General features: G+C 40.1%; 1 protein-coding gene across 1 annotated transcript; it reads right to left on the minus strand.

Annotated features, from left to right (window-relative positions):
* Nucleotides 1-296: 296 nt before the first annotated feature.
* Nucleotides 297-15,663, minus strand: LOC106595093 (uncharacterized). Its single transcript, XM_014186469.3, has 2 exons — nucleotides 15,148-15,663; nucleotides 297-1,381 (listed from the first exon to the last, which is right to left on the minus strand). The coding sequence occupies exons 1-2, from the start codon at nucleotides 15,404-15,406 to the stop codon at nucleotides 591-593; spliced, it is 1,050 nt and encodes a 349-aa protein (XP_014041944.1). The 5' UTR covers nucleotides 15,407-15,663; the 3' UTR covers nucleotides 297-590.
* Nucleotides 15,664-23,925: the final 8,262 nt, after the last annotated feature.

Here is a 23,925-nt window from a genome sequence, read left to right on the forward strand (position 1 = left end):
CATCTCAATTCATCCATATTTATAAAAGGAGACACGTTGCTGTTCAGAAGTTGGAACTAGAGGTACATTTCCACTGTAGAACCGCAATGACAAACATTTTGTGACAATTGCCTTCGTTTGTGGCACTAATTGTTTTCTTGGTCTTATCTTTACTGGGCCATACTATTCCCTTAAAGCCTGTAAGATACATATCGAATGCAAATGTAAACAATAGAGCAACCGCATCACTGGTAAATGGCACTTGAGAGTGCTCAAGTAATGACACACACAGATGAACACAACACACAGAGCCGGAGTTGAAAAATTACCATGTAATCGCAGAGAGCATACACATTCAAACTGACATACTGGTAGTCTACAATCAAACCAATGTATTTCATATTCAATGTCTTGAGATGTAAAAATATAAACTACACTTTCATCAAATGGGATAAACAGTATATAAACGGTTCATTCTGAACATCACTGAACTACATCACTAGACACAGGTTTCTTCATTATTCATAAAAAAAAAAATATATAATAATAATAATAATAATAATAATAATATAGAATTTACCAGGTAAATTAATTAAGAAAAAAAATCTTATTTACAATGATGACTTCTCTCCTGTGTGTAAAGCCATCTCTACTGTGTGTAAAGGCTTCTCTACTGTGTGTGTTCTGTTATGTGATTTCAGGTAATCTAACCGGGTAAAACTCTTTCCGCACAGGGAGCAGTGGTAAGGCTTCTCTCCAGTGTGTATTCTCTTATGTTTTTTCAGACAACTTGATTGAGAAAAACTCTTTCCACAAACAGAGCATTGATAAGGCTTCTCCCCTGTGTGTGTTCTTGTGTGGGATTTCAGGTGGGTTGACTGGGTAAAACTCTTTCCGCACAGGGAGCAGAGGAAAAGCTTCTCTCCGGGTTTTTCTCCTGTATGTATTTTTTCATGCTCCTTCAGGTACTTTGCTAAGGAAAATCTCTTTCCACACTGGGAGCAATGGTAGGGCTTTTCTTCTGTGTGCGTCCTCTCATGCTGTTTTAGGATCCCTAACTTGGTAAACCGCTTTTCACACTGAGAGCAGTGGAAAGGTTTTTCTCCCGTGTGTACTATTTTATGTTCTTTCAGGTGTGCTAACCGGGTAAAAGCCTTTTCACACTGAGAGCATTGGTAAGGCTTCTCGCCTGTGTGTATTATTTGATGTTGTTTTAGATTCTGTAACCAGGTAAAACACTGTCCACACTGGGAGCATTTGTGAGGCTTCTCTCCTGTATGTATCCTCTCATGTTTCTTTAGGTCCCCTAACTGGTTAAAGCTCTTTCCACAGTAGGAACAGTGATTTCGTCTTGCTGGTTCGGACGTCTCTGGCTCTGGTTCCTCTGAGTCTGGTCTCTCTCCTGCCAAAGACAGAGTTTATTTAAAGTGGAACTGACAGCATTTTAACTAATTTGCAGATATGAAACAAACAGACAATCATAATCAGTAAAAATTATAAAATTCCCAGTTTATGCTACAAAACCAACTTTAAGAGGTTTTTAAAAATAGGTTATATTTGACTCAACATTCTATGATGTACACTAAGGCATTGTTGGCAGAACAGATGGATACAGTTCAATGCATGAATAATATAATTCACCAATACATTTCTTAGTAGTCCAAAAAAATATTGCTCTCAGGTTGTAAATTACAGCTGGCCTGGTACATTGTTTGCTGCCTCCATTCGGGATGCACCGTTTCAGTTTCAATGACTCAATATTTTGGACAAAAACAGACGAATGTAACTAAGGCTGGGAATGTCAATACAATCAGACTAGCAAGGGCAATGATCACAAGTCAGTCATGTGGCTAATGGGCTAGCGTTTCTATTTAGGTAGTGTGACGACCCTCCCACTCTGTCTGCCGTATTCTCTCTTTTTGTTCTTGTTTCCTTGTTGGGATGCCGGTGGGCGGAGCTGGGAGGGTCATCAACAACATGGGAAACACCTGGGTCCGGGTGTGTCCTAGGATAAAGGCACCTCTTCCACATTCATTGAGGAGACTCTCTCAACGCAGACACTTTGTTGATTTTGGTTGTGTAGTTTTGTGGCTTTTTGGTTATTTGCTTTGGCACCTTTCAACACCCTGCATTATTACATTCAGGTATGCAAAACACTCACTTACACTACTGATTACACACACCATTGTTAATTACTTTGTTACTTTATTTAATAAATATATATATTTTGATACTCCTTGTCTCCACGTTGTCTCCCTTTTGTTGCGAACTCTGAGCCGGTTCGTAACAGTAGCAAGCTAAAAACATGGAGCTAGCTAATAGGAGGATGTCATGTGATGTCATTGGAGGAGTGACTGACTTTTCCCCCTCATTTAGTTTTTTGGTGGCTACACAGCTAGAGATGCAGGAGTCATTTGGTTAGCTAACAAGAACGACTGTTATCCAGTTAGCATATCTCTTGGGTTCGCAAATTCACTCGGGCAATCAACTCCAATTTCAGAGGACTCTCGTCTGAGTGTACCAGAGCGCAGAATAACTGATGAATTTACAAACGGGAAACACCTGTTGAATGTATGTGTGTGTGTATACATACATACATACATACATACACACACACACATACATACATACATACAACAGGTGTTTCCCGTTTGTAAATATATATATCTATATCTATCTCTTTATTTAACTAGGCAAGTCAGTTAAGAACAAATTCTTATTTACAATGATGGCCTACATCGGCCAAACCCGGACGACGCTGGGCCAATTGTGCGCCGCCCCATGAGACTCGTAATCTCGCTGGTGTCAGTAAACATTGTTAAAAGTCACACTGGGGTTGATATCCTTGACCTGTTTTTTTACTGCAGTTATTCGCCCCCTTGATTGCTGAATCATTAACCTGACGATGATATCTGGTACTATCCCCAAGGTTTGGAAGGTGGCCCATGTACTCCCCTTAACCTGACGAAGATATCTGGTACTATCCCCAAAGTTTGGAAGGTGGCCCATGTGCTCCCCTTAACCTGACGAAGATATCTGGTACTATCCCCAAGGTTTGGAAGGTGGCCCATGTGCTCCCCTTAATCTGACGATGATATCTGGTACTATCCCCAAGGTTTGGAAGGTGGCCCATGTGCTCCCCTTAACCTGACGATGATATCTAGTACTATCCCCAAGGTTTGGAAGGTGGCCCATGTGCTCCCCTTAATCTGACGATGATATCTGGTACTATCCCCAAGGTTTGGAAGGTGGCCCATGTGCTCCCCTTAATCTGACGATGATATCTGGTACTATCCCCAAGGTTTGGAAGGTGGCCCATGTGCTCCCCTTAACCTGACGATGATATCTAGTACTATCCCCAAGGTTTGGAAGGTGGCCCATGTGCTCCCCTTAACCTGACGAAGATATCTGGTACTATCCCCAAAGTTTGGAAGGTGGTCCATGTACTCCCCTTAACCTGACGATGATATCTGGTACTATCCCCAAGATTCTTTGCACATGACAAAAGCCTATGAAATAGTTTTTGCTTCTAAATTCTGTTTGTGTGCCAAAAGTGAAGAGCAAATGTTTCTTAGTGAAGAAGAAAAACCCATTGAGAACCACATCTATTATTTATACTACATTATGTTAAAGTTAAAATGACAGAGGTTTGTTTCTTGTGTTCTATCAATTATTATCTGGAATAGCCTGCCATAGAACCTGAGGGGGGATTAAACTTCTAAAACTTTTAAAAAAGATCTTCAAAACATATTTTTAGCTTTGCTTTTCCTCAAGGTGCTTTTCAGTTGATGTGATTCTTAGTTTTTTTTATGTTTATCTTGTGTAGTAAATATTTCAGCTTTTATCATTCATTCAAAAAAAAATCCTGTAAAGCACATTGCGTTGCATTCCATGTCTGAAATGTGCTGTATAAATAAAGCTTGATTTGATCAAAACCCTTTCCATGTTTGACCCACAGAAATAGAATGAATAGAACAGACATGGCCATTCAAGTCAATGATGTCATAATGAGTAACCTGGCAGCCATTGCAAGTGTACCATTGAAGGTAGTAAAAGCAGGAAGTTCTCTTTTCAATCTGTGCTGTGATTTGTTGAGTTAAATTGTGTGATTTGTTGAGCCTTCCACTCTACCCACGTAAAGCCAGCGCAGGCCTGCTCCCCTCCCCCGGCTAAAGCGTCACAATACCAGGCAGCTGTTGTTAGTGTACCCATGAGATGACCAGTGAAATTGCCAGGTTTGGAGGTTCCGAGTCCCTTCTACTCATTCTATTTTGATGGTTTGACCTGTGTCTCTGACTGCCTGGCTGTGACTGAGATTATCGTAGTTAATATTTTGTCATTTTTACCCCCTTTTCGTGATTACGATCTTGTTTCATTGCTGCAACTCCCAAACAGGCTCGTCGTCCCAAAACATGAGGGACTGTGGGACTGGGATAGAACCCCAGGCTGAAGTGACACCGCAACACCGCGATGCAGTGCCTTAGACTGCTGCGCCACTCGGGAAGCCCCCAATACTGTCATTTTTTAACACAGCAGTCACCCTATTTCCTGTAGTCTCAAAATGACTAAACATTTTGCTTCATGTCATAAAGTTATTTTTATTTTTATAATTCAAATGGAACACACTTTGTTAACATATTGTAATTAAAATAAGTTGACTAGGTATACCTGGATGCACACATAGGGCTGTTGCGGTGACCAAATTACTGCCACACCGGTGTACAGCAATGCCGTCTGGGGTACGCACACCCCCAGGGGTACAGCAATGCCGTCTGGGGTACGGCAAATAAAAATGTGATTCACGTCTTTATTTTTTATAAAAAAAATATATTAATAAAACATTTGAAAGTGTTCTTCACATTTTCAAACAGTCCATTTAGTAAGGCGTCCATAGAGACACATACCAGCTCTACTGGTAGAACTGCTACTACCAGCATTACTACACCTGCACCTGTCGACGACACAAGTTGTTCTGCTCCCACGAGCACATCCAATAATTCAGTAATTCTACATTTGTTGTTAGCCCAGCTAGCATGGACACTGACAGTTGTGAATCTGATGCAGCCGAAAGAGCTACTGACCCCTTACTAGAGGTCGACCGATTATGATTTTTCAACGCCGATACCGATTATTGGAGGAGCGAAAAAAACGATGCCGATTAATCGGCCGATTTGAAAAATGTATTTGTAATAATGACAATTACAACAATACTGAATGAACACTTATTTTAACTTAATATAATACATCAATTAAATCAATTTAGTCTCAAATAAATAATGAAACATGTTCAATTTGGTTTAAATAATGCAAAAACAAAGTGTTGGAGAAGAAAGTAAAAGTGCAATATGTGCCATGTAAAAAAGCTAACGTTTAAGTTCCTTGCTCAGAACATGAGAACATATGAAAGCTGGTTGTTCCTTTAAACATGAGTCTTCAATATTCCCAGGTAAGAAGTTTTAGGTTGTAGTTATTATAGGACTATTTCTCTCTATACGATTTGTATTTCATATACCTTTGACTATTGGATGTTCTTATAGGCACTTTAGTATTGCCAGTGTAACAGTATAGCTTCCGTCCCTCTCCTCGCTCCTACCTGGGCTCGAACCAGGAACACATCGACAACAGCCACCCTCGAAGCAGCGTTACCCATGTAGAGCAAGGGGAACAACTACTCCAAGTCTCAGAGCAAGTGACGTTTGAAACGCTATTAGCGCGCACCTGCTAACTAGCTAGCCATTTCACATCGGTTACACCAGCCTAATCTCGGGGGTTGATAGGCTTGAAGTCATAAACAGCGCAATGCTTGAAGAATTGCGAAGAGCTGCCTGCAAAACGCACGAAGGTGCTGTTTGAATGAATGCTTATGAGCCTGCTGCTGCCTACCATCGCTCAGTCAGACTGCTCTATCAAATATCAAAATCATAGACTTAATTATAACATAATAAACACAGAAATACGAGCCTTTGGTTATTAATATGGTCGAATCCGGAAACTATCATTTAGAAAACGAAACGTTTATTATTTGAGTGAAATACGGAACCGTTCCATATTTTATCTAACGGGTGGCATCCCCAAGTCTAAATATTCCTGTTACATTGCACAACCTTCAATGTTATGTCATAATTATGTACAATTCTGGCAAATTAATTACGGCCTTTGTTAGGAATAAATGGACTTCACACAGTCCGCAATGAGCCAGGCTGCCCAAACTGCTGTATATCCCCCGACTGCTTGCACGGAACGCTAGAAAAGTGACACAAATTCATGTTAGCAGGCAATATTAACTAAATATGCAGGTTTAAAAATATATACTTGTGTATTGATTTTAAAGAAAGGCATTGATGTTTATGGTTAGGTACATTGGTGCAACGACAGTGCTTTTTTCGCAAATGCACTTGTTAAATCATCACCCGTTTGTCGAAGTAGGCTGTGATTCAATGAGAAATTAACAGGCATCGCATCGATTATATGCAACGCAGGACACATTAGATAAACTAGTAATATCGTCAGCCATGTGTAGCTAACTAGTGATTATGTTAAGATTGATCGTTTTTTTAAAGATATGTTTAATGCTAGCTAGCAACTTACCTTGGCTTCTTGCTGCCCTCACGTAACAGGTAGTCAGCCTGCCATGCAGGCTCCTCGTGGAGTGCAATGTAAGGCAAGTGGTTAGAGCGTTGGACTAGTAACCGAAAGGTTGCAAAAACGAATCCCCCCTGAACAATGCAGTTAACCCCCGTTCCTAGGCTGTCATTGAAAATAAGAATGTGTTCTTAATCTGACTTGCCTAGTTAAATAAAGGTGTTAAAATAAAAAAATATATACAAAAATAAATCGGTGGACAAAAATACTGATTACCGATTGTTATGAAAACTTGAAATCGTCCCTAATTAATCGGCCATTCCGATTAATCGGTCGACCGCTACCCTTTACCCGGGAAAGCACGGAACAGACAGGGACGTTGGACCATCGAAGACGCGCAAATATGATAAGAAATACATTGATTTGGAATTTCACTTATATTGGGAGTAGTGCCTTTTCCTGGGTACCATCTCACAACTAAATTAAATCTTCACTCTTGCGCAGACTTTTAGAAACAAAACAATACAATTTGAAAAATAAGCCACAGGACATTTTTGAGCGAGAATTAAAACGACTTTCGAGTAGTAAAACATTGGATGGATGAGTCAACAGACGTGGCGGGCCTGGCATAGCTACTGAAGTATGTCGGTTACGTTTATGGGGGGGTCAATTAACCTGTTATGGCTAGGGGGCAGTATTTTCACAGCCGGATAAAAAACGTACCCAATTTAATCTGATTATTACTCCTGCCCAGAAACTAGAATATGCATATAATTATTAGCTTTGGATAGGAAACACTCCAAAGTTTCTAAAACTGTTTGAATGGTGTCTGTGAGTATAACAGAACTCATTTGGCAGGCCAAAACCTGAGAAGATTCCATGCAGGAAGTGCCCTGTCTGACAATTTCTTGCCCTTCTTGATTATCTCTATCCATTACAGAGGATCTCTGCTGTTACGTGACACTTCCTACGGCTCCCATGGGCTCTCAGAAGGCGGCAAAAAGCTGAATCGTGGCTTTGCAGGCTCTGGTTGAAAAAAAGTAGCGCGTTTGGGTAGTGGCTGGTTACAGTACTGTGAGACTCAGGCGCGTGCCCGCGTCGACCCCATGCTTTGTTTTCTTTCGTCTGTTTACCTAAATGCAGATTCCCGGTCGGAATATTATCGCTTTTTATGAGAAAAATGGCATAAAAATTGATTTTAAACAGCGGTTGACATGCTTCGAAGTACGGTAATGGAATATTTAGAAATCTTTTGTCACGAAATGCGCCATGCTCGTGACCCTTATTTACACTTCGGATAGTGTCTTGAACGCACAAACAAAACGCCGCTGTTTGGATATAACTATGGATTATTTTGAACCAAACCAACATTTGTTATTGAAGTAGCAGTCCTGGGAGTGCATTCTGACGAAGAACACCAAAGGTAATCAAACTTTTCTAATAGTAAATCTGACTTTGGTCAGGGCTAAACTTGGTGGGTGTCTAAATAGCTAGCCGATCTACTCAGAATATTGCAAAATGTGCTTTTACCGAAAAGCTATTTTAAAATCGGACACCTCGATTGCACAAAGGAGTTCTGTATCTATAATTCTTAAAATAATTGTTATGTTTTTTGTGAACGTTTATCGTGAATAATTTAGTAAATTCACTGGAGGTTTGCGGGGGGTATGCTAGTTCTGAACGTCACATGCTAATGTAAAAAGCTAGTTTTTGATATAAATATGAACTTGATTGAACAAAACATGCATGTATTGTATAACATAATGTCCTAGGTGTGTCATCTGATGAAGATCAAAGGTTAGTGCTGCATTTAGCTGTGGTTTTGTTTTTTGTGACATTATATGCTAGCTTGAAAAATGGGTGTCTGATTATTTCTGTCTGGGTACTCTACTGACATAATCTAATGTTTTGCTTTCGCTGTAAAGCCTTTTTGAAATCGGACAGTGTGGTTAGATAAAGGAGAGTCTTGTCTTTAAAATGCTGTGAAATAGTCATATGTTTGAAAAATTGAAGTTTTTGTATTTTAGAGGAATTTGTAATTCGCGCCACGCCTATCATTGGATATTGGAGCAGGTGTTCCGCTAGCGGAACGTCTAGATGTAAGAGGTTAAGGAAGACATCCTCTTCTGCAAACCACTGGAAACCAGGACAACAGGAGAGGATATTTTTAAAGTAATGGACTTCGATGGTCAAGATGTGTTGGTATCTGTACTGATGGCACAAAAGCCATGACTGGGAGACATAGTGGAGTGGTAATGCGCGCGCAAGCAGTTGCTGCCGACGCCACTTGGGTACACTGCAGCATCCAACGAGAGGTTCTTGCTGACAAAGGAATGCCTGACAGCTTGAAAGACGTTTTGGACACAAGAGTGAAAATGGTTAACAAAGGATCCGCCCCTTATTTTACATTTTTCGCCTAAAATGACATACCCAAATCTAACTCAGGCATTGAAGCAAGGATATGCATATTCTTGAAACCATTTGAAAGGAAACACTTAAGTGTGTGGAAATGTGAAATGAATGTAGGAGAATATAACATTAGATCGTGTAAAAGAAAATACAAAAAAAAAAAAAACGTTGTTTTGTACCATCATCTTTGAAATGCAAGAGAAAGGCCATAATGTATTATTCTACCCCAGGTACAACTTAGATTTTGGCCACAAGATGGCAACAGTGTATGTGCAAAGTATTAGACTGATCCAATGAACCATTGCATTTCTGTAAAACAAATGTATCAAGATGAGCCTAATTGGTTTATTAATAACTTGAAGTTCATAACAGTGCACTCTCCTCAAACAATAGCATGGTATTACTTCACTGTAATTGGACAGATCAGTTAGCTTACATTTTTGTTAATCTTTCTGCCAATATCAGATATGTCTATGTCCTGGGAAATGTTCTTGTTACTTACAACCTCATGCTAATCGCATTAGCCTACGTTAGCTCAACCGTCTCGTGGGGGGGACACCAATCCTGAAGAAGTTAAAGCAAGGTGATATGGCAGGGACCATGTAACGCTTTTACAACATACAAAATTTGAGGTTATGATTAAGAAGTTCGAGTTCATCTCTGTCTGCATTAACAAGGACAACACACAGGTCTTTCCATCATTGTATGATTTTTGTGTGCGCAAATGAACTCAAGCTTACGGACAATGTCAAATGTGATATAACGAAGCACCTGAGTGAGTTCGGTACGCAATTACGCAAGTACTTTCCCGAAACGGATGACACAAACAACTGGATTTGTTATCCCTTTCAAGCCCTGCCTCGTGTCCACTTACCGATATCTGAACAAGACAGCCTCATCGAAATTGCAACAAGCGGTTCTGTGAAAATTGTATTTAATCAGAAGCCACTGCCAGATTTTTGGATTGGGCTGTGCTCAGAGTATCCTGCCTTGGCAAATCGAGCTGTTAAGACACTGATGCCCTTTGCAACCACGTACCTATGTGAGAGAGGATTCTCGGCCCTCACTAGCATGAAAACTAAATACAGGCACAAACTATGCGTGGAAAATTCTTGGATTTGTAACCAAAAGGTTGCAAGATCAAATCCCCGAACTGACAAGGTAAAAATCTGTCGTTGTGCCCCTGCCCCCTCATGTAGCCTAGCCAATAGGCCTATATGTATTAATAAGGTTTGTATCACAACTAAAGTGGCCAAATAACTCCTTAAAAATTAAGCACATTAATCCGCTTTACAAAGGGTGTAGAGCGTAACTGCCATTAATAAGCAGCGCTATTATTAAAAATAGTCACTTTTGATAATGGTGTTATCCGCTAATGGAACATTTGTGCTTATAGCCTACTACCATGTGCGCATTGCTGCGCTTATAATGTGAAGAAATAGCCTAATTGTTAATCAACATCTTAAGCTAAAAGTTCTGATCTGTTTTGCGTCACCCACATCGCATAAAAAACTTTTTTTGATGGTAGTGCTTGTATTAATTTGGGATCTACCGCATCCCTGTCCCAGGCTGCACAGAAAAGGTCAACTTTTATACTATGGGGGATAGTAGATAAATACATCCCTCACTGAGGGGGCATGTGTTTGGGCATGTTTTGCACTGGGTGAAAATTGACTGCAATCGTTTTGGAACCCCAAAGCAGTGGTAATGCGCGCGCAAGCAGCTCAAAACAAAGTGACAGAGCATGTGGAGTAATGAGTAGGATTTGTTTTTTTCTCTCTCCACATGCCTTCCCAAAGCAAACTAGTCAGAAAATACCTTGTATGTTTCTGGATGATGTACCATGCTGCCTTGTTGACGGATTACTGTTCTATTTGAGAAGGGCGTTCCTCCCTCCCTGCTTTCGACCTGATGACATGACTGGCCTTTACAGCACTTTGTGACATCAGCTGATTGATTGATGACATGACTGGCCTTTGATTATGCTGAGCCACGGTGCACCCGACAAACACGCTCCATTGCTTTAAGCCACACCCGCACCCTGGCACACCCACCAAACAGAGCAAACATACCTCAAAGTCTGTTCAAGAACGTTTTGGTAAACTTGTTGTTCAGCACAAACCGTTCCCCAACGTAACAAACGTTAAAGCGAACTGAACGCACCCCTTGTTTATTCAATGTGGGAGGTGTAACTATTTTGGAGCTGACAAATCCAAAAGTTGCTCCCAGTGTTATAGAATAGTACAGTATAATACCCATAAAACCTAGCGGTCAAACAAGGAAATGGTTCCACTTGTTTTTCCACCATTCATTTTTCCCATAAGGGATTTTAGAAACACTAAGGCTTACCCTGGAGTGATGTTTTGACAAGATGGCTTTTACCAATATATGCGCCTGTATTTACCCCGTAAAAATGTAATGCTAATTAGCTGCTAATGTGGCTATCACAAATAACTACAAATTAGGGATGCACGATATATCGGTGAACATATCGGAATCAGACGATATTATCTAAAAATGCCAACATCGGCCCCGATGTCTAGTTTAACGCCGATGTGCAAAACCGATGTCAAAGCTGACGTCCATACCGATATAACGTAGGTACATGATATAAAATGTTGAGCTATACGTGCAACACAGCGTTCCTAAACTAGCCCACAATGTCTGCTGTGTGGATCGAGCAGTCAACAAGTCGAGCAGTCATTTGAAAGAGTAACAAAATTCCAGCGAGACAACTCAAAGGCGAAATCCATTAAAGCCAAGATAATGGAAGTCATTGCCCTCGACAAGCAACCGTTCTCTGTCGTGGGTGATGTTGGCTTTCGCCGACGGGTCGAGCACTGGTACACACTACCAACTGCGCTATTTTTCAGATGTTGCCCTACCGGAGTTACACAGTAACAGCATCACTGCTATTAGCTTCATGACATACATACCGTGGAATGCCGTTTGGGTCTTTGCGTGTCAAAAAAGATACAGTAGTACTGTCAAAGCTGTACATAAAAATCTGCATACAAGCAAACACCGGCCAGGAACATTTACATTTACATTTTAGTCATTTAGCAGACATTTTCATACATTTTTTTTTTGTACTGGCACCCCGTGGGAATCGAACCCACAACCCTGGCGTTGCACACACCATGCTGGCGTTGCAAACACCATGCTCTACCAACTGAGCCACAGGGAAGGCCTGGTACACACGAACGATGTGTTTACAATCGTTCGTGTTCGAGTTGGTAATAAAGCATCATTGTTCGACCGCAACTTCTGGGGTAGCCAGCTTTAGCTTTGTACCTGGCTTGCACCAATACAACCGGCCTGAAAACAATGACCCGTAGAATCTGCAGTCATTTTCATTATTCTTAGCAATGATTTAGGAATCCTTGTGAGTAAGTTTTAGCTAGATAGCCACTTGTTGTTCGCCTATTGAAACTGAACTTCAGTTCATGAAAATAAATAGCTAGCCAGCTACTTAACCCTGTTGCCCAAAGCTAAAGTTATAAGCAGACAGCTAGCTTCATCTGGCTAGTGAGGGTCGACCGGACTGGGTTGTGAAGCTAGCCACAATAAGGATTGGGCACAACAGTGGAATTTGCGGTTAGCCTTCAAAATAAAGGTATGTCATTGACAGTGATGCAAATGAATATAAAATATTTGAATTATGCCAAACTTTTATTTTGAAGGCTAACTGCATAGTCCACTATTGTGTCTAATCCTTATTGTGGCTAGCTTCACATAGATGGGTGCGACCACCATTAATCAAATAAGAAGGGGTTATTTTAGGGCTATTTTAGATGACACCTTGCTGCTACTGAAACAGATTGTCGTTTTGCTATGTCTTTGGGGAAGAACATTGTTTGCATCCATGAGCTAGCTAGCTTTTTTTATGACGAGCACTGTAGGTGCGCGAGGCAACTTTACCAGCATCATAGCGTATGTATCGATGAATCGTTGTGACATATGAAATTCGAGTGATCATGTAATCAATGTGTAATAACTACGTAAAAAATGAATGAACGCGTTAAATTATTATGTGACGTGCAGTCATATTCAGGTCCTGATTGGTCAACAAGCTTAATTGACACGTCAAATCGTGTTAAATAGTATATTTTTGGACACCGAAGACCCAAACGGCGTTCCATAGAAATCCTGGTTGAGAATGAAACGACTGAATAAATGAACAACGAAACAGCACATTAAGTAAGTGGTTTTAAAAAAAATAGGTTTTGATTATCTTTTACTGGTAACGGGGACATACGTAAAAAAGGCCAACAAAATAACTTTTTGGTCAGTGTGGTGTATGTGTAACCTTTATTTAACTAGACAAGTCAGTTAAGAACAAATTCTTATTTACAATGATGGCCTACCCCGGACGACGGTGGGCCAATTATGCGCCGCCCTATGGGACTCCCAATCAAGGCCGGATCTGATACGGCCTGGATTCGAACCAGGGACTGTAGTGACTCCTCTTAAACTGAGATGCAGCGCCTTGACCGCTGCGTCCGTGTGCGTGTTAACTATTTAACTGTAATAGAATGATTAAAAGGACGCTAAAATCTTCCATATCGGTTTTCTGTCAAGTTTTTTTTTGGCAAGGAAAATATTGGATATCGGTATGGGCCAAAAATGTCGTATCGGTGCATCACTACTACATGTCACGCTGATCAGGACGCGACTGCCAAATCTAGGCAAAAGTAAAAATCTCTGGATTAACTAGCTAATGTTAGCTTAATTTAGTCATGAATAAATTCCCTAAATGTCTTTAAATTGAAAATTCTGTGACACAATAGATGTTTGCAAAGGTGTCAACTAGAGACGACCCTTACAAAAAAAGATTGCAGTTTTGAAACTGTAGTAAAAGTGCAGTTATACTGGACTGTAACTGCAGTTACACTGCAAAATTACTGCAGTAAAAAAAAAACATGTTTTTGATGCAGTATTTGCAGAATACTACCTGCCCTCCAGGACACCTACAGCACCCGATGTCACAGTAAGGCAAAAAAGATCATCAAGGACAACAACCACCCGAGCCACTGCCTGTTCTCCCCGCTACCATCCAGAAGGCGAAGTCAGTAGAGGTGCATCAAAGCTGGGACCGAGAAACTGAAAAACAGCTTCGATCTCAAGGCCATCAGACTGTTAAACAGCCATCACTAGCACAGAGGCGCTGCATACAGACTTGAAATCATTGGCCACTGTAATAAATGGAACACTATAGTCACTTTAATAATTCCACATCCAATGTTTGCATATCTTGCATTAATCATCTCATATGTATTCTATACTCTATTGCATCTTAGCCTATGCGCTCTGACATCGCTCATCCATATACTAATATATTCTTAGTCCATTCCTTTACTTAGATTTGTGTGTATTAGGTATTTGTTGTGGAATTGTTAGATATTGCTGCACTGTCAGAACTAGAAGCACAAGCATGTCGCTACACTTGCAATAACATCTACTAACCATGTGTATGTGACCAATAAACATTTTTCGTAAGTAGACGTGCAGGATCTTGCAGGGATTTCTAGTCTTGCATAATGTCATTAGCATTTTCGAATTTGAGAGTAAATAAAGCTGAATATATTGATAAAAGTCACCATGTCCGAGATAACTTTAACCTGTCATCAAAACGTCACGCCAGGGTAAGTCTAGACAATACACAGCCCTTATTTTAAGCATTTCTAAAATTCCCTATGGGAAAAATGTATGGCGGAAAAACGAATGGAAGCATTCCCTGTTTGATCGCTAGGTTTTATGGGTAATATGACACCTCCATTGTGGGGACCTATACACTGAGTCTCGTTAGTAGAAATGCCATGCAGCCATGTTAGAAGTTTGAAAACGGAAATGTGTGTTGTAATTTACACGTCAGTTAGGCTGATAGCTTGTTTAAAAAAAGTCGTAAACAAACACTGTATAGTTTTAGAACCTGCTTGAACTATTATTCTTATCATTTGGATGGTCAGTCCTTGTATTCATAGCTATTTTATGGAACTTGACAGTTGTTACATATCGGTGTCTCCAGCACCCAACCTTTGGCTGTTTACCCTAACCAGTGTCATGGCGGCCATTTTGTTGTTGTTTGAATCACGGATTTCCACTTCGAAAATCCACATCAGTTCAACAAATTGGCAGAGTTTGTGCTCCTGTTTTTAAGATAGTAACATTACTCACGGGTGTTAATCAGATCTCCAATCTCATACTCTTCTTCCTCGTTCTCCTCTTTCATTGTGACAGTAATCTCTTCCTCATCTTTCACTCTGGACGCTTCTTCATCGCCTTTCACGGTGACATCCTTCTCTTCCTCTTCTTCTTTCACGACAATATTAAGCCACATACCCTGTTTCTCAGTCCAGCAGACATCCTCTTCTTTTGCATGGGCAGAGTAGTTTAGTGAGCTCATGGTCCAGAATGTTATTAAGATAGTTAGCATAAGCGACTAGCCTAATGCTAATTTAACCAGTTACCTACAATATGAAGCGGGGGATTGGTAACTAGTAGACACGACAGACGTGTGCTTAAAACACAGTGATTAATATACACCGAAAACGTCTAAATAGCTCCAATGTTTCAGCTATGTTGGTTAGCAAGCTACCTAAGCGACTGATTAGCTGTCGTTGTAGAAGAGGTGTCCCGTCCACTAGATTATACGTCACGCTTTGGCAGCTTCGCCTGTAAAACTCATATCGCCATCTGCTGACTGGAGTAGATAATGCAGTTAACGGAAATATTTATTTTATTTTCAGAAAATACGTTTATTTTTCATTTATTTCATTTGCGTTTACACAGGCAGCCCAATTCTGCATTTTTTCCCCCCAGACTAATTGGTCTTTTGATCTTTTCAAATCAGATACTTTTCAGATCAAAATACCAATGAGTGAAAAAAAGTCTGAACGCAGCCAATTTCTCCTACATGGTGTAACAATACATTATGTAGATGTATAGTACAGGTCAAATGTTTGGACATACCTACTCATTCAAGGGTTTGTCTTTATTTTTACTGTTTTCTACATTTTAGAATAATAGTGAAGACATCAAACCTATGAAATAACACATATGGAATCATGTAGTAAGCAAAAAAGTGTATATCAAAATATATTTTAGATTCTTCAAAGTAGCCACCCTTTGCCTTAATGACAGTTTTGCACACTCTTGGCATTTTCTCAACCAGCTTCATGGGGAATGCTTTTCCAAGAGTCTTGAAGGAGTTTCCACATATGCTGAGCACTTGTTGGCTGCTTTTCCTTCACTCTGCGGTCCAACTCATCCCAAACCATCTCAACTGGGTTGAGGTCGGGGTGATTGTGGAGGCCAGATCATCTGATGCAGCATTCCAACACTCTCCTTCTTGGTCAAATAGCCCTTACACAGCATGGAGGTGTGTTTTGGGTCATTGTCCTGTTGAAAAACAAATGATAGTCCCACTAAGCTCAAACCAGATGGGATGGCGTATCGCTGCAGAATGCTGAGGTAGCAATGCTGGTTAACTGTGCCTTAAATTCTAAATAAATCACTGACAGTGTCACCTGCAAAGCACGCCCACACCATCACACCTCCTCCATGCTTCACAGTGGGAACCACACATGCGGAGATCATCCGTTCACCTACTATGCGTCTCACAAAGACACGGCTGTTGGAACCAAAAATCTGAAATTTGGACTCATCAGACCAAAGGACAGATTTCCACTGGTCTAATGTCAATTGCTTGTGTTTCTTCGCCCAAGCAAGTCTCTTCATCTTATTGGTGTCCTTTAGTCGTGTTTTTTTTGCAGCAATTCGACCATGAAGGCCTGATTCACACAGTCTCCTCTGAACAGTTGATGTTAAGATGTGTCTGTTCCTTGAACTCTGTGAAGCATTTATTTGGGCTACAAATGCTGAGGCTGGTAACTCTTATGAACTTATACTCTGCAACAGAGATAATTCTGGGTCCTTTCCTGTGGCGGTCCTCATGAAAGCCAGCTTCATCATAGAGCTTGATGGTTTTTGCGACTGCACTTAAAAAAACGTACAAAGTTCTTGACATTTTCCGGACTGCCTGACCTTCATGTCTTAAAGTAATGATGGACTGTCGTTTCTCTTTGCTAATTTGAGCTGTTCTTGCCATTATATGGACTTGGTCTTTTACCAAATAGGGCTATCTTCTGTGTACCACCCCTACCTTGTCACAAAACAACTGATTGTCTCAAATGCATTAAGAAGGAAAGAAATTCCACAAATGAACTTTTAACAAGGCACACCTGTTAATTGAAATGCATTCCAGGAGACTACGTCATGAAGCTGGTTGAGAGAATGCCAAGAGTGTGCAAAGCTGTAATCAAGGCAAAGGGTGGCGACTAAGAATCTCAAATCTAAAATATATTTTGATTTGTTTAACCCTTTCTTTGTTTCTACACATTTTGTATGTGTTATTTCATAGTTTTGATATCTTCACTATTATTCTACAATGTAGAAAATAGTAAAAAATAAAGAAAAATCCTTGAATGAGTAGGTGGGTTGAAACTTTTGACTGGTACTGTATATAATGAACAGACTAGGTCTTTACTGCTCCTAGATGGTGTAACAATACATCATGTAGATGTATATAATGAACAGACTAGGTCTATACTGCTGCTACATGGTGTAACAATACATCATGAAGATGTATATAATGAACAGACTAGGTCTATACTGCTCCTACATGGTGTAACAATACATCATGTAGATGTATATAATCAACAGACTAGGTCTATACTGCTGCTACATGGTGTAACAATACATCATGAAGATGTATATAATGAACAGACTAGGTCTATACTGCTCCTACATGGTGTAACAATACATCATGTAGATGTATATAATCAACAGACTAGGTCTATACTGCTGCTACATGGTGTAACAATACATCATGAAGATGTATATAATGAACAGACTAGGTCTATACTGCTCCTACATGGTGTAACAATACATCATGTAGATATATATAGTCAACAGACTAGGTCTATACTGCTCCTACACGGTGTAACAATACATCATGTAGATGTATATATAAAGTAACGTCCACTAGTGGCATTCCACATACTATTCAGACAAAAATGTATTGGATTAATCCAATCTTTTTTACAAATCCGCACAGGTTTTCTCTGACATGGTGGAATGATACTGATGGAAACATTCATGAGGTAGTAAATGTTTTTAATAATACTGATAGGAATATTCATGAGGTAGTAAATGTTTTTAATGTCAACAACGTATCAATGTTATCCTCAGAACAACGCCATCACATTTTCATACACGTCTAGCTTGATGACTAGTACACAAATTAACTCAATTAAACAACTACATTCAAGAGGTTTTCAAGGTTAAAATTAACATTTTTAAATATCTTGTATTCAATCAATCAAATCCATAATCAAAATAAATTACACAATTTAAAAGAGGGCTGAACATACTGATTTTGAGACTAACCTGGATAAATAACACTAGGAAAGGTTTATCATTGAGACTAACTAAGGTATTAGAAATTCATCAAAACACAATCATGTTGAAGTAAAGATCCAACAGGGCCTAAAATGTACTTTTTGGGGTCCACCAGCGACTGTGGCAGGTGGATAAAAAAAAAATATACAAACCACTCAGATTTTTTACCAGGCCACAATTGGCTAAAACTACATCAACAAAACACAGAAAAACGGATGAACATGCTTTGTAATGTTTCTAAAATAATAAATGTATTATTAGTAAGAAGTAATGTGGTATATTGTTTAATAAAAAAAATTGTGACCTGAGTCCAATTAGTCATCGTGCTATTGCTTATATACAGTGCTTTCAGAATGTATTCAGACCCTTTCACTTTTTCCACATTTTGTTTAAGTCACAGCCTTGTTATAAATTCGATAAAACGATCTGTTTAATAAAATGAGAAAACAGTTACCACAAGCAGCCAGGTCTGTAACAATGCTCCCTAAAAACACGACTTCCATACGGAAGTGACTTTTTCGTAAGAGAGCATTTTCGTTATCCCTAACCCTTTTCCTAACCTTATCCTAATTCTCTTAAACCTGTTGAGGACAGACGTTCCGCTAGCGGAACCCCGTTCCGCCAGTGGAACCCCTAGCCAACAGCCAATGGCATCGCACCGCACTAAATACTAAACCAACTAAAATACCACAATTCAATTTTCTCAAACAATCAACTATTTTACACCATTTTAAAGATAAGACTCTCGTTAATCTAACCACATTTTCCGATTTCAAAAAGGCTTTACAGCGAAAGCAAAACATTAGATTATGTCAGGAGAGTACCCTGCCAAAAATAGTCACACAGCCATTTTCAAAGCAAGCATATATGTCACAAAAACCCAAACCAGAGCTAAATGCAGCACTAACCTTTGATGATCTTCATCAGATGACACTCCTAGGACATTATGTTATACAATACATGCATGTTTTGTTCAATCAAGTTCATATTTATATCAAAAACCAGCTTTTTACATTAGCATGTGATGTTCAGAACTAGCATACCCACCGAAAACTTCCGGTGAATTTACTAAATTACTCATGATAAACGTTGACAAAATGCATAACAATTATTTTAAGAATTATAGATACAGAACTCCTTTATGCAATCGCTATGTCCGATTTTAAAATAGCTTTTCGGCGAAAGCACATTTTGCAATATTCTGAGTACATAGCTCAGCCATCAAGGCTAGCTGTTCAGACCCGCCAATGTCGGGCAGCCTAAACTCAGAATTACTATTAGAAAAATTGGATTACCTTTGCTGTTCTTCATCAGAATGCACTCCCAGGACTTCTACTTCAACAACAAATGTTGTTTTGGTTCCAAATAATCCATAGTTATATCCAAATACCTCCGTTTTGTTTGTGCGTTCAGGTCACTATCCGAAGGGTAAGGCACGAGCGCATTTCGTGACAAAAAAATTCAAAATATTCCATTACCGTACTTAGAAGCGTGTCAAACGCTGTTTAAAATCAATTGTTATGCTATTTTTCTTGTACAATAGCGATAATATTCCAACCGGGCAATGTTGTATTCATTCAAAGAGAGAAAGAAAAAAATGGCGAGTTCTCGTGACCGCGCATCTCAGTCTCACTGTCCCCAGGCTGACCACTTACAAACTCTGCTCCTATACTTTGCCCAGAGACAGCAGACACCCCATTCCACTTTCTGGCGGCTTTAGAGAGCCAATGGAAGCCTTAGAAAGTGTCACGTAACAGCACAGATGCTGTAATTTCGATAGAGATGCAACAGAAGGACAACAAATTGTCAGACAGGGCACTTCCTGCATGGAATCTTCTCAGGTTTTGGCCTGCCATATGAGTTCTGTTATACTCACAGACACAATTCAAACAGTTTTAGAAACTTTAGAGTGTTTTCTATCCAAATCTACTAATTATATGCATATTCTAGTTTCTGGGCAGGAGTAGTAACCAGATTAAATCGGGTACGTTTTTTATCCGGCCGTGAAAATACTGCCCCCTACCCAAATAAGTTTTAACTTGCAACATGCATTATCCTAACCTCCTGCATAAGTTCTCCAAACCTGGGGCCTCATTTATAAAACGGATTTACGATCATTTTTGATCTTAAGTATGACTTATGCAGAAAACCACGTATAAGTAGTTATTTATAAAACTTTACTTTGACGTGGAAATGATCTTATCTCTATGTAAAGTCTAGACTTGACGTCAATTATTTTCCTGCTGGTTATGTAGTGGTATTGCAGTTTGGGACGCATCTGCATCCAAGCCTGTGGTGAACTTTGCATTAGCTTTATGAACAATTTGTGAGGAATTATCAATTAAATGTGTGAGGAATTAATTGCCAGGTGCAAGGTGTTTTGAATTAAAAACAGAATGTGATGTTCTATAAATAGTGTGTCAAATTAGAAAAAAGTAACCATGGCTGTTCTTGCGTTATTGGAAGACATTGAAAACCGTGCTTTTAGAATGGAGAGAGTGAATGACTTTTTTTGCGCATGACGACCCATGGTTTATAAATCGCTATCGTCTCCCAATAAATGTTATGTTAGATTTGTGCGCGGATTTAGCACTTAATCTGGAAAGGAAGACACGCTGTAATCATGCCATACCCTTATCTGTCAAAGTACTGTCCACTCTGGGATTCCTCACTACTGGGACATTCTCGAGCGAAATGAGTGACAGGTCGGAGCCATCATTCAGCCGCATCCTGCCACAAGTGATCGAGGCGATTCTACACGTATTGTCCACGAGATACATTAGTTTCCCATACAGTCGACTAACAGGCAAAGCCGAGTTTGTCCGCTCATTTAATTTCTCAGGGGTCATAGGTGCAGTTGACTGCAAGCATATTGCCTTAAGCGCACCGTCTGTCGATGGACATGCATATGTTAACAGGAACAATTTCCATTCATTGAATGTTCATCTGCGATGCCCGTATGCAACTACTAAATGTATGCTCCAAGTGGCCAGGGTCAACGCACGACTCATTCATTACGCGCCACAGAGTAGGCCTGCGTCTAGAAGCTGGTGAGAGTGGAGTCGGGTGGATTCTCTTGAGTTCTTTTCCCCCCAGTGTATAATAAATAGCCCATTAACTGTGCAAAATAATGTGACAACGGTTTTACCCTATTAGGTGACCGGGGCTATCCACTGAAAACGTGGCATCTCACTCCCTTTGCCGATCCCCAAACAGCAGAGGAAATATGCTACAATTTGGCGCAAGGCAGAACAAGGTCGGTTGTGGAGCACACCCATGGGACTGCTGAAGAGCAGGTGGCGTTGCCTTTATGCATTAGGCGGAAAACTCCTCTACAAGCCAGAGAAGCTAATTTAACAAAAATACAAAACTTAAATGAAGTTTTTAAATGGGTCAACATATAGCAACATTTTAATGAAATTGCACACACAAAAGGTTCTGGCCAAATAGCTGAAAACAGTTTTTAATTTGGCCCTACGGTTACTGAGATGACCCCTTGAAGCTTGTTCGTTTTTTAGCTGATTCCAATCGTTTACACCAGCATTGCTACAAACTGTGAACAGATTTCAAGGGGACATCTCAGTAACTGTAGTGCCCATTAGTAGTGCAAGTTTGTTTGACAAAAACATTGGGGTGTGCAATTTCAAACCTAAATATAAGATGTTGGCCTGTTTTAAGAATGAATGGTTTCCCTCCCCAATCAAAGGTGACACACATATTACTGGCATGTGGTGTGCTCCACAACATAGCCCTGAGGCATGGTATTGAAATGGATGCAGAGATTAGAATGGACCCCCAAGAGTCTCCTAACCCACCACCCAATGGAGCACCTGCCCCAGCTGATGCATTGAGGAGGCGGCAGCTCATACAGAGATTGGTGGTAAGAAACAGAATACCAGATAATATATAAAGCAAAGTTTTTTTATTCATGTTGTGGAAAACGTTCAACAACTGCATTATGTAAATGAATCAAAACCCTGCGTATTCTTCCGAGTTCAGTCACAATCTGCCCAACCAATGTGTTCAACTCGTTCTGGGTTTGCAGGACTAAGGCGGTCAACATGCGAACTGTAGACGTGGACACAGACGTAGATGGACCCTCTACACCTGTGGCCAAACATTCCCCCTCACTCCTGGCACCTGTGGGTCTGCAACGCTTGGGAACCGGGGCCTCACGGACTTCATCCCGGCGCACGGATGCAGACGTGGACAGACCCTCGACAACTGTGGGCAAACCTTCCCCCTCACTCCTGGCACCTGCTGATTTGGGAGCCTCTCGCACTTTATCCCTGGGTGGAGGGCGCACGGGCGGCAACGCAGCTTCCCCCATTTCTATGTAAATAAAATAATAAAATAAATCAGTGCATGTCTTTGTATATTAAGTTACCGACAACCAAGTTTCACATTCTTTTAACTACTTACTGTGTTCCAGTGATGCAGTCGTGGGGGTTTCGTGCGCCGACTTCGCCGTTTCCGTGCACAATCAAGTCCCCAAGTGAAAGAAACCTATTGATTTTGTGACCACTTGACCTTTCCTCTAGCGCCACCATCAGGTACAGTTATTAAAAGCTTTGAATGGGTTGAGTGGGTTCTGGAAGTGTGTGGTTACAGAAATTGCGCAGGGTTGGTGTGGTCTGTGGTGGTGGGGCCCATTGTGATATCTTTTCACGGGGCCCAAAATCCCTGGCGGTACCCCTGAGTCCACCTAATAATACGTGTTGCCTGTCTTCAATCTACTCTACCATCGCCGTGATCTTGTCTTCCAAAAAGTTTGCTTTTCTCTTTTGGTCCTTTTTGGGCTATTCCTGACTAAACCGTAATTTGTACTAGCATTCTATGCGGGGAAATCGCTGATTTGTAAGGAACATTCAGGTGCAATCAATTCTAAGTTAATTTGAGATTTATAGATCACAGGTACGTTAAGTTACAAATGGGCTTCTCAGAACCTGCGTAAGCAAGGTTTTCTTATGCTGGGTATCTTTTATGAATCGAACGTAAGCACACCGTCGGGAAATGATCTTACGACTAAGTTCAAGTATAAATCTAAGATTTTTTTTATTTATAAATGAATCCTCTGCTACGAAAAAGTGACTTCCAGTCATAGCTGTATGGTATTTTTATGGAGTCTAGTAACAGTACATAGATGTATGTAATGAACATCCACTAACACAGTTAAAAATAATGGCTAACACTGTCACAAAAATTCATTTTATTTTTCAGATTGTCATGTCTTTGGCATCATTAAAACTGAAGACTTATTTATCAAATAACTCTCTGTAATTATTACGTGATCAAACCGATTAATCATGTAACTGTAATTAACTAGGAAGTCGGGGCACCAAAGAAAATATTCAGATTACAAAGTTATAATTTTCCTAATATAACTTTCAGATATTTTAATATCTGATCAATTAGTCTTCAATTTAATGAATTATTATTTACCTCACGTTAGTCTCATTCCAAACGTCGTAAATTGTTGGTTATCTGCACGAA

This window comes from Salmo salar, chromosome 02 (genome assembly GCF_965601325.2).
Source record: "Salmo salar chromosome 02, fSalSal1, whole genome shotgun sequence".
NCBI classification, from domain to species: domain Eukaryota; kingdom Metazoa; phylum Chordata; class Actinopteri; order Salmoniformes; family Salmonidae; genus Salmo; species Salmo salar.

Coding starts and splice junctions, on each gene's coding strand:
- LOC106595093 (XM_014186469.3), bottom strand. CDS start 15,406: ATGCTAACTATCTTAATAACATTCTGGACCATGAGCTCACTAAACTAC. Junction 1,382..15,147: donor TGGAGATCTGATTAACACCC/GTGAGTAATGTT, acceptor TGTCTTTGGCAG/GAGAGAGACCAGACTCAGAG.